Genomic DNA, 19968 nt, shown 5'->3' on the forward strand with positions numbered 1-19968 from the left:
CACCTGAACGTAGCTACCTCCTACTTAGTGCGATTTAAAGCTTCCTATTCAACATTTCCTCGAATCAACTCCACTCCTCATCAAAACCCACCTGCCCATTTTATGCGTAATTAAAATTAATTCATTGCCTCCAATTACTCTTCCTGCACGCTCAGAGGTGGGAGGGCGTTCCCCGCTCCCCATTGCAATCTGACTGTGCTTTGTCACCCAGAGAATCCATCATTGTAGAGTGTTGTCATTGCACTAAGGGCCATTGCACTTCCTAGTGTGCAGTTGCAGGCAGTGAATTGATCTTTATCTGGCCATTTCAGCCACAATAAGCCAGGTCTTTCAGCTGACAGGTGAGTGATGAACTATGGCTTCTCCCTGCCATAAAGATACAGATGACTATATGAAACTGCCTTCATCCCCAAGCAGCATGGCCAAAAATTAGGACTGATGGGATCTCCACCCCCATCGTTCTGCCCGGACGCTGAGGTCCAGCGCCGAGGGCCTTCTGGCGGTTCCCTCACAGCGAGAAGCAAAGCTACAGGGAACCAGGCAGAGGGCCTTCTTGGTGGTGGCGCCCGCCCTGTGGAACGCCCTCCCATTAGATGTCAAAGCGATAAACAACTACCTGACATTCAGAAGACATCTGAAGGCAGCCCTGTTCAGGGAAGTTTTTAATGTGTGACATTTTAGTGTATTTTTGGTCTCTGTGGAAGCCACCCAGAGTGGCTGGGGAAACCCAGCCAGATGGGCGGGGTACAAATAAATTATTATTATTATTATTATTATTATTATTATTATTATTATTATTATTATTCCCCCCTTGCATTCTGGGATTCAGCACATGGCTACAAACTTTCCTGCAGTCCAGCAACAGAACCTGTTGAATTACAGAAGTTGTTGGACTCCAACTTCCATCAGCCCCAGCCAGCATGGCCAATGGTCAAGGATAATAATAATAATAATAATAATAATAATAATAATAATAATAATATTCTGCCCATCCTGCTGGGTTTCTCCAGCTGCTCAGAGTAGCTTCCAGCACATATAAAAACATAATAAAACACCAGACATTAATAACTTCCTGATACAGAGCTGCTTTCAGATGTCTTCTTAAAGTTGCATTGTTATTTTGACATCATCTGATAGGAAGTGCCTACAAAGGGTGGTGAATACAGCACAAGGTTTTATGGACTGTCCCGTGAATCCGCTGGATGAAACAGTGGAAGAAAGTTGCCTCAGGAGAGTGAGAAAACTCTCAGGGATGATTCACACCCTGGCCGGCACTTTCTTGATCTCCTGCCCTCGGGCAGTAGATATAGAAGCATGATTAGTCTCACCAACAAGGTAAAGAACAGCTTCTATCCGTGGGCCGTTAGGCTGCTGAATGAAAAGATAACAACAGGGCAACTGAGTTTTGGGTTTGGTGGGTGTGTGTCAGTATACGTGGGGAATTAAGACTAAGAGAGCTGAGTGGGGGGTGCTCGTGTAATCTCACTGTATACAAGTTGTACAAGTGACAATAAAGTATTTCAATTTATTTATCTCCTTGACACCTGATGGGAGGGTGTTCCCCAGGGAAGGTGCCACCACCGAGAAGGCCCTCTGCCTCATTCCTTGTAACCTCACTTCACACAATGAGGGACTCACCCAAAGGCCCCCAGAGCTGGACCTCAGTGTCCAGGCTGAATGATGGGTGCGGAGACGCTCCTTCAGGATGATAGGAGTTGTAGTCCTCAACGTCAACAATGACAGGAAGGCACCCAGGTTGGGAAGAGCCATGGCTCAATGACAGAGCACCAGCTTCACGTGCAGAAGGTCCCAGGTTCAAACCACAGCATCTTCAGGTAGCCCTGGGAATATCTGATATCTGAAACCCTGGAGTGCTGCTGTTAGTCAGTGCAGACACTACTGGACTAGATGGGCCACTGTTGGCTTCCTATGTTCCAATGCTGAGGGATGGGAGACTGAGTCCAGAGACGCAACCTGATTGAGGTTGAATCCTGACAAGACAGAAGTACTATTTTGGGGGGCCAGGAGGCGGACAGGTGTGGAAGATTCCCTGGTCCTGAATGGGGTAACTGTGCCCCTGAAGGACCAGGTGTGCAGCCTGGGAGTCATTTTGGACTCACAGCTGTCCATGGAGGCGCAGGTCAATTTTGTGTCCAGGGCAGCTGTTTATCAGCTCCATCTGGTACGCAGGCTAAGACCCTACATGCCTGCGGACTGCCTCGCCAGTGTGGTGCATGCTCTGGTTATGACCCGCTTGAACTACTGCAATGCGCTCTACGAGGGGCTACCTTCCGGGGTGACCCGGAAACTACAACTAATCCAGAACACGGCAGCCAGACTGGTGACTGGGAGCGGCCGCTGAGACCATATAGCACTGGTCCTGAAAGATCTTCATTGGCTCCCAGTACATTTCTGAGCACAAAGTGTTGGTGCTGACCTTTAAAGCCCTAAACGGCCTCGGTCCAGTATATCCGAAGGAGCGTCTCCACCCCCATCATTCTACCCGGACACTGAGGTCCAGCACTGAGGGCCTTCTGGCAGTTCCCTCACTGCGAGAAGCCAAGTTAGAGGGAACCAGGCAGAGGGCCTTCTCGGTGGTGGCACCCACCCTGTGGAACGCCCTCCCACCAGATGTCAAAGAGAACAACAACTACCAGACTTTTAGAAGACATCTGAAGGCAGCCCTGTTTAGGGAAGCTTTTAATGTTCGATGTATTACAGTATTTTAATATTTTTTTTGGAAACCGCCCAGAGTGGCTGGGGAAGCCCAGCCAGATGGGCAGGGTATAAATAGTATATTATTATTATTATTATTATTATTATTATTATTATTATTATTATTATTATTATTATTATTATTATTATTCTCTCCCAATGTTGTTGGACTCCAACTTCCATCAGGCCCATCCAACATAGCCAACGGTCATAGATGATGGGAGTTGTAGTCCAAAGCATCAGCCCACAGTATCAGGTTGGGGAAATTTGCTTTCCTTCTCCCTTCACCCATAGCTCCAAACAATCCAGCTCCTTGCTTGGAACACCCACATTCCCAATTAATATGTTTCCTGCATGTGCAAGTTGCATTGATTTGCATGAAAGCAGTCAACTTGAGCAGGTCTGTGCACATCTTTTGTGTTGTCGCTGTTTGCGTTGCATTTCTGAGGGACCCGCCAGCTCCCGTTGGCAGTAATTGGCAGAGTTCTCCGAATGCACACAGGTGGAAGGCAAATCAATCGCAGCCAGGAGAGTTGCTAATAATATTGAGTCTCTCTCTCTCTCTCCACCACTCCCCCTCCTCACTTCCACTACACATATTCACCGGTTCTGTTGGTCATTTGTGTGCTTCAGATCAGTAACAGGCAATAGGGAGGAGAGAGGAGAGAGGGATGCTCCGAAGTGGGGGTGCCTCTCTAACTCCTGCAACATGAACTCGGGAAATATATGGATCTTCTTCCTGTTGACTCTGCCGTCTCTTGTAAGTAAACAGTCCAAAAGTCTTGTTGTCGTTGTTCCCGTGTATCTCTCCACTTCTGCTCGGATCAGATCCCTGTTTGATATCGCATCAATCTTTCTTTCTTTTGGCGTTGATTTGGCAGAAGGTGCTCAGAGAAGGGCAGAGAAAGGTGCCCTAATGGGATTTCTTTTGACTGTCAAATTGCAGCGCTTACCTCCGAATGTTTCCTGTGAACGCAAACTCTGATTTACAGAACTCCAGTTCTGTTTCTCAGAAGCACTAAGGATAAGAGGAATAAATGAGGAAATTTAAGGGCTTGTTCTGATACAATGATGGGACAGAGCTTGGGAAACATTGCGTGGGGACGTAGTGGCAACTCTGTGTGATCTGTTGGTTTGTCACCTTGAGTATTGCTTAAAATGTCTTGCTGAGTGGTCCTGGCATCTACGGATAGGCATGGAGATGCCCAAAACCCAGCCAGTCAGTGTAGACAATTCAGAACTGGGTGGACTGATGGTTTGACTATATTCCAGGCTGCCCTGCCAACTACCTCACCCCTTCCGGTATTCTGCTAAAGGTCACTTGTACATGATTCGAAATATAAATCAAGTAATCGGGAAAACTGCCAGTCTTGTCTGCAAAATCCACCTATGTTTTCCACTCCACCATCACCGTTTCCATCTGTGGCGAAGCAAATCTGGGAGAAAGAAATTCTCCAGTCAGTTAGCTTGCAAAAACTCCAGATGCAGGTTTTCCTAATTCCAGAGTGTTCCCAAGATTTGCAGCTGTGCATAAATTGAGGATTGAAGGGGAAGGTGTGTGTGATGGTTGTGAAAATATTCGCAGTGGCAAGTTGCCATTTAAAATCCACTGCCAAAGCTTGAGGTCTGACTTCATTCAGAGTGAGCCTCAGAGCTTTATTTCGGAAGCAAAATCTGAAAGATGCCCAAGAGAATCCCAAAGTTTCAGTTCAGCATATAAACTAAATGCTTAATTCATGCGATGTTTTTCTCAAATGCTGGGACGATCCATGTTTCCAAAAAAATTGGCTCCCAGTTTGAATCCTGAATTTTGCCTGAAGCTAGACTGAAGTGAGTCCTGATAACCCATTGCCTCCAAGCCCATCTGAAGTTGTCCCACCAACCCCCATTGATGAGCAAATCAGTTAAAAGGGGTGTTAGCCATTGTTACCAAACACCTCCAAATCCAAGGAGGACTTTTTGAAGGTTTAAGCTCCCCACCCCCCAGTTAGTCATAGTGTTGGAACCCTTTGCTCTGGCTATACAGTGGTACCTTGGTTTAAGAACAGCTTAGTTTATGAACAACTTGGATTAAGAACGCTGCAAACCCTGAAGTCAGTGTTTTGGTTTGTGAACTTTGCCTTGGAAGCAGAACATGTTCTGCTTCCAAGGCAGAGTGTGTTCCATTTGTAAATTGAGTCCCCCGCTGCTATGGGAAAGCACACCTTGGTTTAAGAACACCTTGGTTTAAGAACAGACTTCCAGAACGGATTAAGTTCGTAAACCAAGGTAAAGATAAAAGTACCCCTGACTGTTGGGTCCAGTCATGGATGACTCTGGGGTTGCGGTGCTCATCTCACTCTATAGGCCAAGGGATCCGGCATTTGTCCACAGACAGCTTCCGGGTCATGACTAAGCCGCTTCTGGCGAACAAGAGCAGCACACAGAAACTCCGTTTAGCTTCCCACTGGAGTGGTACCTATTTATCTAATTGCACTTTGACGTGCTTTTGAACTGCTAGGTTGGCAGGAGCAGGGACAGAGCAATGGCAGCTCACCCCATCGTGGAGATTCGAACCGCCGACCTTCCGATCAGCAAGCTCTGGGCTCAGTGGTTTAGACCACAGCGCCACCCGCGTCCCTAAACCAAGGTACCACTGTATATTATTTAAACTTAACCATGCCAAGATTAAAGAAGGGAATGTTATGACATCTACTGTGTGGTTAAGTCATTCAGCGCCCCACGGCATTTCAATTAATGTGCACATTTCAATGATTGTGTACTGGCTAGAGCTTTTGGACCAGGAAGATTTAGATTCATAAATCTCACTATCTCATCTGCACTACACTTATAAAGCACTATAATCCCACTTTAAATCATCACGGCTTCCCCCAAAGAATCCAGTAGTTTGTTAAAGGTGCTGGGAGTTGTTTAGAGACCCTTTCCCCTCTCACGGAACTACAGTTCCCAGACTTCTCTGGGAAAATGGATTGGTTGTGAAATTCTCCCCATCCCTAATCTAGGGGCACCCAAAAGGTTTAGTATAGCACAGACTCCCCTCTTGGGACAGTGTGTAGAGAGGGTGAGAAGCAGACTCTTTATATGTTCTTACAGAATTGAGAGGAGTGTGGCAAATAGAAGACTTGCATTGGGTAAAGTATTTGCCATCTCCAGCCATGTATTTGGCTGGAGGCCTCTTCATTAATGAAGAAGGCTGTGAATATGAATAGTGCATGCATTAGGGAGTCATTGCCTTCTGCACTCTTTGTGACCCGAAAAAAATATATGATCCAGAGATCTGGAAACTTTGCTGAATATTTATCCCGCTGGCGTGGAAATGAGCTGAGCAGCATCAGCTAGGCCACCTGTCAAGTAGGTCGATTTCACCGTGTTTTGATTGTTCTGGGTCTCATTCTCTCCCGCCCCTTAACAGGAACAAATCAATGGGTTGTAGCATCCAGCCATGACTAGTCAAAAGAATCAGGAGCAGAGGCCAAAAGGAAAGTTTGCAGCCATGTGCTGAATCCCAGAATGCAAGGGGGAATAATAATAATAATAATAACAACAACAACAACAACAACAACAACAACAATAATAATAATAATAATAATTTATTTATTATTATACCCCGCCCATCTGGCTGGATTTCGCCATCCACTGTGGGCAGCTTCCAACAAAATATTAAAAATGCAATAAAACATCAAACATTAACAACTTCCCTAAACAGGGCTGCCTTCAGATGTCTTCTAAAAGTCAAGTAGTTGTTTATTTCCTTGATGGAAGGGTGTTCCACAGGGCAGGTGCCACCACCGAGAAGGCCCTCTGCCTGGTTCCCTGCAACCTCATTTCTTACAGGGAGGGAACTGCCAGAAGGCCCTCGGAGCTGAACCCCAGTGTCCGGGCTGAATGATGGGGGTGGAGATGCTCCTTCAGGTATACTGTGCCAAGGCTGTTTAGGGCTTTAAGGGTCAGCACCAAAACTTTTAATTGTGATCAGAAACGTACTGGAAGCCAGTGTAGGTCTTTCAGGACTGGTGTTATATGCTCATCTGTAGATGGCTTGGTACATTTGGAGGAACAAATCTTTGCCCTTTTAAAAAGCAAATTAATATATAACATCCTCTGTATATGCATGTCTAGATTTTAAATTGGCTGTGATTCACAGAAAATCAGGTGGTCCAAAAGTGGAATTAGCAAAGAGCCCCTGGTGGTGCTAATTTACTTGTTCGCTAAGGAATGGAAGGCCAGCCTTACAAAGCTTTCCCAAACTTGCAGGGGTAAAAATTGGCAAAAGCTGCATTTGAGGCTGACAATTGAGGAAAGGTCATAGGCAGAGCATCTAAGGTCCCAGGTCCAATCTCTTGCAATGCCAGGCAAAGCTGGGGAGCCTCTGCCAGTCACTGTAGATGTGCTGGGTCCGGGGGTAACCCGTGAAACGTGGTCCAGGACCAGTCCAGAATCCGAAGGTTCTGCTGGGAATCAGTCTGACGGAGCCAAGGCAGGACACGAGGCAGGAAACCAGGCAAGGACAGGTACAGGATCTAGCATACAGCAGTGTTGCTCCCGCAACCTGGGGCGGGGTCCGACAGCCTTTTATCTCTGTCGGGGCAGCGGCCGGTCCTGATCTCCCATTGACTCACCTCCCTGTCTCGCCTGAAGGTGAGCACTCCTCCTGCGAGTACTCAGGTCTCTCCTTCTCTCAGACCTGAGTCTCTGCAGCTCGGGAGACGTCGGTGGGTTACTAGACCCAGGGGCTGCCTCAGCCTCCCCTGACCCAACTGGTAGAGGAGCAGCTGTAAGTGATGGCCCAGCTGAAGGCAACGAGGTCATCCCGGCATCTGGAGCCAGGGCAGGCTCAGGCCCCTGACTCGGCCCAGCTGGTGTTGGTTGCAGGGGAACCTGTGCAGGCTGGGGCTCTTCAGGATCAGGCCCCAGACTTGGTTCTGATGATGCCTGAGGCAAAGGATCCGGTGCAGATTGAGTCTCCTCTGGTTCCAAGTCTGAGCCCGAGTCCCAGGCCATCACAGTAGATAAAGCTGGGCTTGATGGAGTACTGTTTTGATTCTGCATAAGCATCCTTTGTGTTCCTAAAGGATCCTTTGTGTTCCTAAAAGGTGGTGGTCTCCAGGAAGGAGAGGTTGCATAGCTCAATTCTTTAGAGCCTGGTGCTGATAACACCAAGGTTGCAGGTTCGATCCCTGTATGGGACAGCTGCATATTCCTGCACTGTAAGCAGTTGGAAGGGCTGTCTTTAGCATATGTGGTGCCGGGGTGCAAAAAACTGCCCAGAGCCCCCAACTGGTGGGGGTGTGGGAATGTTTAGGGATGCGGGGGAGGATATATTGTCTAAGATATCCTATCCCAACTTGTCTTTACAAGTTCAAAAAAATCAGCAGAGTTAACATTCCCCCTTTTTTAAACACAGGCACAGCAGATAGCTTGCTTAGACTCGCTAGAGTCTCTGTAAATATTTCCTGGTATTTTCCCCATTTAATTCCTCCTAAAATAAGACGCTACACAGTCTTCTGTAAAGTATAAAACATTTACTCACAAGTAATCATCTGTTCACACAAAGGTTCCCAGAAGGCAGACTTAAAAGGTTAGAACATAGTTTAAATGTGGTGACTATCTCCTTATGGGAGAAAGACCCCCTTTTCTTCTCTTGGCCTGGAGCCAAGGGTGCATCTTAGTAGTGCTGTTGTTAAGATGGCATTGATGGAGACAAGAGAGGCAAGATGGTCGCCAGCCTGTGGTTCTTTCTTTTTCACTTCAGGAGAGGCCATGCCCATCTCAAGTTATACAGTGGTGCCCCGCAAGACGAATGCCTCGCAAGACGGAAAACTCACTAGACGAAAGAGTTTTCCGTTTTGGAGGTGCTTCGCAAAATGAATCTCCTATGGGCTTGCTTCGCAAGACGACAATGTCTTGCGAGTTCCTGCTGGTTCCCCCCCCTTTTTCTAAGCCGCTAAGCCGCTTATCAGCTGATCCGATAAGCTGATAAGCTGCTAAAAGCCGCTAAAAGCCGCTAATAGCGCTAATAGCGCTAATCCTCTAATCCGTCAATGGGCTTGCTTTGCAAGACAAAAAAACCGCTAGACGAAGAGAATCACAGAACGGATTCTTTTCGTCTTGCGAGGCACCACTGTACATAGGAAGTTTCGTCTCAGACCTGGAAAGCAGGAAGTTCCGGCTGGAGGACTGAGATAACCTTCATGTCTACTCTAGCCATGTTGTGTTTGACTGCACCTGCTTCTTACATCCCACAGGGGGCAGGCCAAAGTTTCTGAGCTTTTTTAAGGGGGCAGCTCAGAGTTGTCCAGCTTTTTTTGGGGGGGGGCCTGCAACTCTCGCCCATTCCGCTGTGGGTGGAGGGAGGAGAGCAATCCCCACAGAGGCTTGGGACAGAAGCTGCGCGCCTCATGCGAGCAGTGTGCGTGTGCCTCTCGACGGCCCACCAATCCCAGGCACGCAGGAGGGCAAAGCTGGCCTGCCACCTTAGTGCCCACAGCAGAAAACCCTGTGGCGCTCCAATGAGCTCTGCTCCTCTCGGCAGTGGCTGTCGGCTGGCCTGGCTCTTCAATCCCCGGACTCCAAATCTCTGCCCCAGACTCTCAGCCTGGCGCCCCTGAGAGCCCGGCGCCCGGGTGCCCTGTACCACTGGTGCCTATGGGTAATCCGGCCCTGGCGGTTGGATTAGATGAGCCTCGGATTCCCTTCCAACTCTCCAATTCTATGATTCTGTGACATTTCCCCCTTTTTCCGAGCACCAGATATACCCAATGTTGAGTCATTTATTCAGTAATAACTATTACATGTCACACCGTTTTCAACAACTGAATGATGATTGACGTAGTGAACTGATGTAGGATGTGCAAGGAAGAAGAAGGGAGGAATACATCACTCAAATGTTAACAGCATCACAAACAACAAAGGCTGCAATCCTCACCCTACTTCCCTGAGAGTAAGTCCCATTGTATTCAGTAGGAGGGGTATTTGAGTAGACGTGGGCACTATACAGTGCTGCCTCGCAAGACGAAAAGAATCCGTTCTGTGATTCTCTTCGTCTAGCGGTTTTTTCGTCTTGTGAAGCAAGCCCATTGACGGATTAGCGGATTAGCGCTATTAGCGCTATTAGCGGCTTTTAGCGGCTTTTAGCGGCTTTTAGCGGCTTATCGGATCAGCTGATAAGCGGCTTAGCAGCTTAGAAAAGGGGGGGAGGGAAACACCCCCGCAGGAACTCGCAAGACATTTTTGTCTTGCGAAGCAAGCCCATAGGAGATTCGTTTTGCAAAGCACCTCCAAAACGGAAAACTCTTTCGCCTAGCGAGTTTTCCGTCTTGCGAGGCATTCGTCTTGCGGGGCACCACTGTACATGTAAAGCACTATCCTACCACTTTAAACAGCCATAGGTCTCCTCCCAAAGAATCATGGGAAGTGTAGTTTCCTAAGGATGCGTAGAGTTGTTAGGGGACTGCTATTTATAGAATCATAGAATCATAGAGTTGGAAGAGACCACAAGGGCCATCAAGTCCAACCCCCTGCCAAGCAGGAAACACCATCAGAGCACTCCTGACATATGGTTGTCAAGCCTCACAGGGCTACAATTTCCAGAGTTACCAGGGAAGAGGGATTGACTGACAGAACACTTTGGGAATTGTAGGTTTAGGAGGTGAATAGGATCTCCTAACAACTCTCACCATCGTCTTTAACAAACTACAGTTCCCAGGTTTCTTTGCTGGGGGCAGCCATGGTTATTTAAAGTGGTATCATAATACTTCAGATGTATGGTGCAGATGGGACCATTGTTAGGATTGTACTATAAGGAGGGGGTTTTTTGGTGGGGGTGCAGGGAGGGAAAGAAGGTGAGGTTGTATAAACGTGCCCAGCCTCTTATTTCTCCCCTGTTTCCAGGGTCTTGGAATGTCTCAAGCAGAATGCGAAGCTTTAACAGAATGGAAGAAAAACGAGAGTGAATGCCTCAAGGAGATTCGGCAGCAGATGAATGAAACAGCAGGTACCTTAGAAGAAGAAGTGTTTGGATCTCTGGAGAGGCATTGGATATCTCAAGGTTGGGAAATTTCATGCCTTGGGACCCCAGACCTCCATTCTAGCTCTTGACGCTCACCCCAAGCCATGCCCCTCACTACTTCGGCTTCACACCTTCCTTAAGTATCCTTTCTTTGGCTGAAACAACTTGTCCTCAAACTCTGATCATGCCTTTCACTTGCAGGGATGGAGGGCAGAGAGGGGTGTGCAAGTAGCCCGCATGTATCTATTTTAGAAAGATGTAGTCAGCGTTAAGGGACACGGGTGGCGCTGTGGGTTAAACCACAGAGCCTAGGGCTTGCCGATCAGAAGGTCGGTGGTTCGAATCCCTGCGATGGGGTAAGCTCCCATTGCTTGGTCCCTGCACCTGCCAACCTAGCAGTTCGAAAGCACAGAGTGCAAGTAGATAAATAGGTACCACTCCAGCAGGAAGGTAAACAGCATTTCTGTGTGTTGCTCTGGTTTGCCAGAAGCGGCTTAGTCATGCCACATGGCCCAGAAGCTGTACGCCAGCTCCCTTGGCCAATAAAGTGAGATGAGCGCCGCAACCCCAGTCGGCTACAACTGGACCTAATGGTCAGGGGTGCCTTTACCTAGTCAGCGTTAAGGTGTTGGGCCACAGTTGTGTAGCTGTGTTTTGCTTAGGTCCTGGAGCCTGGTGTTACCTTCATTCACTTTGCAGTTTGATTACTAACTTTCACCTGGTGCGGGAACATCCTTTAATATAGTTTGGGTGTTTCAAGGGGTGCAGAATGAGGCTGCCTGGTTACTGGTTGGGGTGAACTTCAGTGAGTACATTACATCAGTCGCACAAAACGTAAAGGTAGAGCCAGGATTTCATAAGGGAAATCCCAATGTCCATATTAGAGCAAACCCTTGATTTTAGGCCAGCCAAAATGCCACAGAATAGTGCATAAGCTTCCTAGTTCTGCAGAGTTCTCCATCAGGCTAGGTATTTAAAAATCCAAACATAAGCAAAACAAGGGGGGGGAGGAGGCCAGTATCCTGTTCTCACAGTGTGGCCAAACAGGTGCTTGCTGGACTTGAGCACTCTCTCCTTATGCAGTTTCCAGCAGTATTCCAGTTGGTATACAGAAGCAGAGCTGCCTCCAATCATGGAGACAAAGCATAGCCATCTTGGCTAGTAGAAATAGATAAGCTTATCCTCTGTGAATTTGTCTAAACATCATCAAAAGCCATCCATCTTGGTAGCCATCACTGCCTCCCGAGAGAGCAAGTTCCATAATTTAACTATTTCTATAGTGTAACTTAAAAAGGGGAAATGGAAGAAAAGGCAGCTGGAGTCACTCCATCCAATGACGTCTGCATTTGACAAGTTCTAAGAAGGAATGTAGGAATGGCTAGCAGACATTCAAACAGAGCATTTCATGTGCTTACAGATTTCGACAAACCTCCCTGGGAAGAATTTCCATAAGCCTAAAGCATCTGAAAGTGTCTCTTAGCTCCTCCCACATCCCCTCTTAAAGTCATGCCTTGTGTTGCGCTTGCTTCAGGTTGAGTGTTTTCAGGTTGCGTCCCGCGGCGACCTGGAAGTACCGGAAAGGGTTACTTCTGGGCTTTGCTGCTCACGCATGCGCAGATGCTCAAAATGACGTCATGCGCATGCGCAGAAGCGGCGAATTGCGACCCGCGCATGTGCAGACGTGGGTTACGTTCTGCTCAGATTGTGAATGGGGCTCTGGAACAGATCCCGTTCGCAACCAGAGGTACCACTGTATATGGCTGGCTTAACTAATACCAAGAGCTTTTTCTCCCCACCCCCACCCCCCGTTGTGGTCCTGTCCCCATCGCCAACGTCTAGTCTGATAATAACTTCTGGGTCCTTGAAAGCATGCTGTTTTGTGACATTTTGGTTGAGATGCCCTCCAATGGATTTAGGAATATTATAGCCACGATATTGAAGGAGCTCCAGAGGTTACAAATCAGCCTCTGGACTCAGTTCAGGGCACTGGGATAATCCTATTAGCTTTTGCATTCCCATTTCCAAGAATGGCGAAAAGATGTGAGATTTCAAAGTGTCTTTTCCCCTCCCTTTGCAAGGTTGCAAGAGAATATGGGACCAACTCCTGTGCTGGCCGGATACAAATGCTGGACAAACGCTCACCTTTACCTGCCCGGGCATACTTCTCCACTTCACAAAGCATCCAGGTGAGGGTGTCATGACCCTCATTGTGTTGATTTGTTTCTAGGCATTGTTTACAACTGCGCTTAACCCTTTGCATATTGTTACCTGAGGTATCTTTTTCAGTAATTCCCTCCAATGTTTCCAAGAACACAGTTTCCAGTGAAATTTCTGATTTTTCGCAGAAGTGACATACCGTATGTTCCGCTCCATAAGACGCACCTTTTTCCTCCTAAAAAGTAAGGGGAAATGTCTGCGCGTCTTATGGGGCGAATGTGTGGTTGATCGCTGGCTCCCTTTCCGGCCCCTTGCCCCCTTGCCCAGGCCTCCATTGTTGAATGTTCTGCAGATGGAGGCTGTTTGTTCCCCCAGCGACATGTGACTGGCTGGTTAGATTATCTGTCTGGAAACTGTAGAAACGGCTCCCTTTCCTTTCCTAAAGAAGCTGCAGAACTGTGTGTTGAACCCCATAAAAACAGGACTTTTTCCCTTTGCAAAGTAAGCTCAACAACTTTGAGCTGATCCTCAAAAAAGGGGCTTTCCCCCTTTCCTCCTCTAAAAACTAGGTGCGTCTTATGGTCAGGTGCATCTTATGGAGCAAAAAATATGGTAAATGGTAGGGGTGCCTCAAGTGTTGTAATGAGCAGCAGAGACCCACAGTTTGCAAGAAAACAGGACTCAGAAGAGGCAGTTTAGAACTGAGAGAATCCCATCTTACATTTTCCCCTGTCGGGTTGGTTCCCATAACCCTACTGGATTCCTACCAATCCAAATGGAAAGCTACACTGTACAAAAAGCTAAGAGGCTTGGGGTTTTCCCCACAGGCCCTGATAGCTGTCGGTTATGAGAAAGCTAGAGCTATAATCTTCCAACGAATTTGGGATGTTGAACTGCAATGTCACGTGAGTGAGATGAACAAACACCCAGCAATGAAAGATAATGGGAGAGGGTTCACCTCAGCAATATATTTGTCAAAATTACAAATATCTAAATACAGACGGTCGTTTACCCTCGCTAGATTCAATGTGCTGCCATCTGCCTTATTGCAGGGCAGATTCGAGGGTAGACCATACACGGAATGAGTCTGCCCCTGCGGCTTGATGGAGGTAGAAACTGTCTCTCATGTCTTGTTACACTGTCATTTCTATGGGCGTATACGCTTGGCACTTATCATCCCTGCTATACAAAAATCCCCAAACAGGCCCGAACTTAAATGTCTAAAATCCCTGGTAGAGGACAAGGACCCAGAGATCATGCTAAGGATGGTCGAATTCTGTGCGACAGCCATAAAACCTAGGGAACAAGCTGTGCTACCATAATGACTAAGGCCTTAAATGACAATTTTAGGTTATATTTTAGTGATTAAGATTTAACTTAAATATTTTTAACTGCTGCCATATCTGTCTTGTCCCTGTTATACCCAATTGCAAATTCAAATGTATCCCTATCATGTTTTATGACTTCCTTGATATTGTATGTGAGCTGGAACTGGTCTGTGTCCGAAATAATAAATTCACCTGACATTTCTGACCTCTTTCCCCCTTGTTGTTCACAGGCTCAGTGAAAAGAAGCTGCACAGCTCAGGGCTGGTCTGACCCATTTCCTCCCTATTCCACAGCATGTCCAGTGGAAGATGAGGTTACTCTTTATGAGGTGGGTAGTTCTGAATAAGTACCTCAGAATGATACACCCTGGTATTTGGGAGGCAGGGGGAAGGCAAGGTGGAAGGGGGCAACTTCTTCAGGAGATCAATGCTTCCTGTGATTAGGTAGAGCAGGATGGATGGCAAGGAATGGTGCCTCAAAAAGTTGGCATTGAATTAACTCTGCAGTTCGAGTTTCTTTGCAGATAGGGGATTTCTGTGCTGGCCCTGGGGGTAACCCATGAAACGCGGTCCAGGACCAGACCAGAATCCAGAAGTTCCACTAGGAGTCAATCAGACAGGGCCAAGGCAGGTCACAAGGCAGGAAACCAGGCAAGGACAGGTACAGGGTCACAGGCAGGTTCCAGCAAACAGCAATGTTGCTCCCGCAACCGGGGGCGGGGTCCGACAGCCTTTTATCTCTGTCGGGGTATTGGCTGGTCCTGATCCCCTGGTGACTCACCTCCCTGTCTCGCCTGAAGGTGAGTGCTCCTCCTGCGAGTACTCAGGTCTCTCCTTCTCTCAGACCTCAGTCTCTGCAGCTCGGGAGACGTCGGTGGGTTACTAGACCCAGAGGCCGCCTCAGCCTCCCCTGACCCAACCGGTAGTGGAGCAGCTGTAAGTGATGGCCCAGCTGGAGGCAACGAGGTCATCCCCGCATCTGGAGCCAGGGCAGGCTCAGGCCCCTGACTCGTCCCAGGTGGTGCTTGTTGCAGGGGAACCAGTGCAGACTGGGACTCTTCAGAATCAGGCCCCAGACTTGGTTCAGGTGCCACCTGAGGCAAAGGATCCGGTGCGGACTGAGACTCCTCTGGTTCCGAGTCTGAGCCCAAGTCCCAGGCCATCACAATCTCTTGGACTGGCACACTTTTCAAGTCAGGGAAGGACTCTGCCTCCTACTATTCTGGTACCACACTTAACGTGTTTCTTTGTTGTTGTTGTCTTAGTCGTGTTCAACTATTTGTGACCCCATGAATCAGTGCATCCCTTGGAAACTCTCACTTTCTTCTCAAAGCATCTCCTTATTTATGTCCATGGAGTTTTCTTGGCAAAATACTGGAGTGGTTTGCCAGTTCCTTCTCCAGGTGGATCACATTTAGTCTAAACTCTCAGCCATGACCTGTCCATCTTGGGTGGCCCTGCACCGCATAGCTCATAGCGTCTTGGAGTTATCCAAGCCCTTTCGCCATTACAAGGCAGTGATCCATGAAGGGGAACGTATTTCTTACATCCTCCCATTTCGTCCAAGAAATTCAGAATAGGGTTCGGTGAGTGTTATAATTTCCTGTTTCTCTTCTTTCAAATCTCAGGTTCTGTTCTCTACATTTCCACACCTGTATGCAATTTATTTTCATCAAAACCCGTCAGATTTTAGTGTCACTTTCTAATATACACTTCTGTTTTTCAAAACAATTTTCCATAACGTGATGTTTTTGTGTGAGTTGTATTCGTTCTTGTACACAGTACTTGGCAGGAGAATGACATTCCAAAATTCCAAGAAAAGTAAATTCTGAAGGATGGCTGAATTTTGGTCCACATATTGCTTTTGGAAAGTGTGGATTTGGTCAATTCTGAGTTAAATGTGAACTGAATCAAATTTATCCCCCTAGTTCAGGGTGGTGTACATGGTTTGACAGAGAGAGGGAGGGAGGGAGGGAGGGAGGGAGGGAGGGAGGGAGGGAGGGAGAGAGAGAGAGAGAGAGAGAGAGAGAGAGAGAGATTGGCTTAGGTTCACAGTTGAGTGTGACTTTGAAGCTCTCCCAATGCTGTTGGACTTTAACTCCCATCATCCCTGACTACTGGGCATGCCAGCTAGGCCTGTTGAGAGCCAAAGTCCAAGTACATATGGAGATCCATAAGTCCCCCTCTCCTGATCTAGCCACTACACTGCTTTGGCATTAAATTGCTACCATTCAAAAAGGGCGCTCAGTTTGGTTTCTGAGTCAAGAGTCTAGAAAGGCACCATTCTCCCTAACCCAGGCCTCTGGTCTAAGTCCCCAACACATTCTGAGTAGCCCTACAAGGGCTACTACCGGTACTCAGCTTCAGCACCACTGGTGTCAGGGAAGCGGCGGACAGCTCCCTGTTCTGCTCTGTTGTAAACATCAAAGGCCTTGCTGGTGTGAACCATTCCCAGCTCTACCAGCCTCAAGTCTGTGGGAATGTTGTTTATAGTAGGAGAGGATATATTGATTAAATATTATCCTTCCTCACTCACACTAGTGAGCTAGTAGCAGAGCACATTCCCTGTACATTGCAGAAAGCTAGTTGGTAGATTCATTAGCATCTCTTGAGTTAAGCAATCCAGTCTGGCTTGTCCAGATTGGATTTCTTCCTGGTAAATTCCCCTTTAAGGGTCCGGGTGACTCTGGGGTTGTGGCGCTCATCTCGCTTTATTGGCTGAGGGAGCCAGCGCACAGCTTCCAGGTCATGTGGCCAGCATTATTAAGCTGCTTCTGGCGAACCAGAGCAGCGCATGGAAATGCCATTTACCTTCCCTCCGGAGCGGTACCTATTTATATACTTGCACTTGACGTGCTTTCGAACTGCTAGGTTGGCAGGAGCAGGGACTGAGCAACGGGAGCTCACCCTGTCGCGGGGATTCGAACTGCCAACCTTCTGATCGGCAAGCCCTAGGCTATGTGGTTTAACCCACAGCGCCACCCACGTCCCTTAAACTTTCCCTTTAACTTTAATTCCTTTAACTCCCTTTAACTCCTTTAACTCCCTCTTTAAAACAATAAAGACACAACAGTCTTCTCTGAAAAGTAATAAGAAGTTAACTTACAATCAGTTCACAGTATGACCCCTGAAGGCAGGCTTTAGCTTGTAGTTACAGAAGAGAGTGTGGGTTCATCCCATGTGGGGAATGAGCCCATGTGCTGCTAGCTGAGAGCCAGCAGACAGCATAAGAGCATCAGGAAGAGTCAAGAGAGAGAAGGGAGAAAGGAAGATGGCTGTGTGACTGGCCCTTTTGTAGGGGCTGCCAGGGTCACGCCCACCTACCTGGTCACACGCAGGGGGAGGATGCTCCAGACCAGGTGAGACAGGAAGTCCTCCTGGCTGGAGCAACACTCCCCTGTGTGTCCACTCTGGGCAAACAGGAAATGTTGTATTTGACTGCTCCAGAGATGATACATTCCACAAAGTCTGGGCCACTTCCTTGGTTTTGTACCAGGGCCATCCAGATATTGCAGGTTTTCTCATCCTTGCCCGTCATCCACATGAGCTGGGGTTGGTGTGACACCTGGAGGGCCACAGGTTTCGCCAGCCATGTTTTATATTTTTGTTGAACAAAGCACCATACCTTTCCTGTCCTGTGGAAGACTGGTCTTCATGCTTTTTTATATCGTTATATCTTTAATCTTTATATCTTATATCTTTAATCTCTTGCTTCTCTTCAGAGGTTTGGGCCACTCCTACACATTTGCTCCAAACTAATAGTGGCAGAGCTCTGTTTGGGAAGCTTAGCCACCCTCTTGGGGACCCCCTGGCGCTTGCTGATGCTGAGACGGTTGGCTCTGAGGCTTCTAGGTTATGAGCTCAGTGGTGTTCCTGCCTCCTCTGAGGTTTTGAAGACTAAAAAACTATCTCTAATACTTGCTGTTTACGAAGCAGGCTGCAGGGAGGAATGCTGAGGTTCAAAACCATTTGGTTGTTCAGTGTAGAGCACACAATATTTCTGAAGATTTGTTGGAATCTATACCTGAAGAATTTCAGGAGTTTATGCTTGCTTGGCCCAGATTGTTCATCTGTTTATAGCATGAGAATTGTGGGTTCCAGCCCCACATGGGGCAAAAGATTCCTGCATTTCAGGGAGTTTGATTTGATGACCCTCATGGTCCCTTCCAATTCTACAATTCCACAATTCTGTGATTCTATGGTATTTGTTTTTACCGTTCCACTATTTTATAATTATATGCTCTATTCATGTGGGTTGTTGTTTTTGCTTTTTTTTAACCTAGTAGTTTCAATATTTAATTGTTTGCTGGAAACCCTCCGGGGCCAAAGAGTGGGATGGCGGCAGTAAACAAACAAACAACCACAAAGGAAAGATTATCCACAGTGGTCTGAAAGGCACACTGTGTTCCCTTTTCAAAAGTGCACATCTTTTTCCAAGCAGTAGAATGGAAATCTGAATCATTGTTGTGGCTCACACGTGTTATTGTTGTCTGCCATTTGCTTATAATTGACCATTAAGCCTCAAATCTGTTTTCTATTTGCAATATTTCATTGCAACGGGAAGCGGGTAGTCTTTTGGAACAGTAGCTAAAGCCCACAGAGAATTGTTAGTTATTTAAAAGCATTTATTTTCTTTCTTAAAAAGAAAATACTTACAAAGTTAGCAAAAAGAAAGAGAAGGGGAAAGAAATGTGTGTGTTTGTGTGTGTGTGTTAGAGAGAGAGAGAGAGAGAGAGAGAGAGAGAGAGAGAGAGGGAGAGAGAAATAATTTACAAATAGTACTAATAATAACTGTTTAAGAATTGGTGCCTGAGTTTTCATTCTCCACCTCTCCTGTTCCCCTTTACCTTGTGTTGTTGTGTTTCTTTGGCAATTAGATTTTTATTAAAGTTTTCCATAATACATTAAAATAGCGGTTACAGAAATTCAAACAAAATAAGTGCAAGATGGAGTCCTCTCTTGAAAGTAATTCTTAGCCCTTACAACCACCTGCAGAAGATAGTAGCTCCTCCCAGCTCTCACCTGGTATTTTTCCTTTCTCCTCCCAGCCTCTTACCCTGGGAGACCAGTGTGTCGTGTTTCTTCTGATTGTAAGCCTGTGAGCAGGGACATTCCTGCTTTAATTGGATGTATGTAGTCACTGTGGGAACCTTCCTGGCTTAAGAGTTGAATAGAAATGCATTAAACAAATAAGAAATAACAAAACCCCACCATCAGTGGGCACAGAAGCCACCAATACTTGTAAGTAAAGGTAAGGGATCCCTGGACGGTTAAGTCCAGGAAAGGCAACTGTGGGGTGTGGCACTCATCTCGCTTTTCAGGCCAAGGGAGCTGGTGTTTGTCCACAGACACCTTTCCAGGTCATGTGGCCAGCATGATGTCAGAGGCTTAGTGCTGTCCAGCTGGCCATAGATAAGACTCCGGGCTCCCAGCCAGTTCCAAACAATTGATTTATTTGACAAAGTTCAAATGTACATCTCCAGCGTTTCCATTAACCTCCTTCCCCTTGTGCGTCAGTTGCTCCCTCTAATGTTACTTCCTCCTTTTCCGCACCCAGCATGAAAGTCTGCGAAAACTCCTCCCCTTACTTCCTCTGTGTACAGCATGACTTGTCCCAGGCTCCTCCTCCTCCCCCTCTACGTCAGACTGACTGTCAGACGACAAGCTGCTGATAATCAGGGGGTTGGACTCGATGGCCCTTGTGGTCTCTGTGGGATTTATTGATTAGGGCGTGACCTGCTAATTGGTTTACGATCCAACT

General features: G+C 47.2%; 1 protein-coding gene across 1 annotated transcript in view; it reads left to right on the forward strand.

Annotated features, from left to right (window-relative positions):
• Positions 1-3227: 3227 nt before the first annotated feature.
• GHRHR (growth hormone releasing hormone receptor) overlaps positions 3228-19968 on the forward strand; it is a 41237-nt gene continuing 24496 nt past the window's right edge. Inside the window, exons 1-4 of the mRNA XM_081163817.1 lie at positions 3228-3475; positions 10606-10708; positions 12802-12909; positions 14439-14536. Coding sequence (XP_081019943.1) covers positions 3425-3475; positions 10606-10708; positions 12802-12909; positions 14439-14536 — 360 coding nt within the window. The 5' untranslated portion in view covers positions 3228-3424. The remainder of the gene's footprint in view (positions 3476-10605; positions 10709-12801; positions 12910-14438; positions 14537-19968) is intronic.

The sequence above is a fragment of the Podarcis bocagei genome, assembly GCF_964188305.1.
Source record: "Podarcis bocagei genome assembly, chromosome: 12".
Taxonomy (NCBI): Eukaryota; Metazoa; Chordata; class Lepidosauria; order Squamata; family Lacertidae; genus Podarcis; species Podarcis bocagei.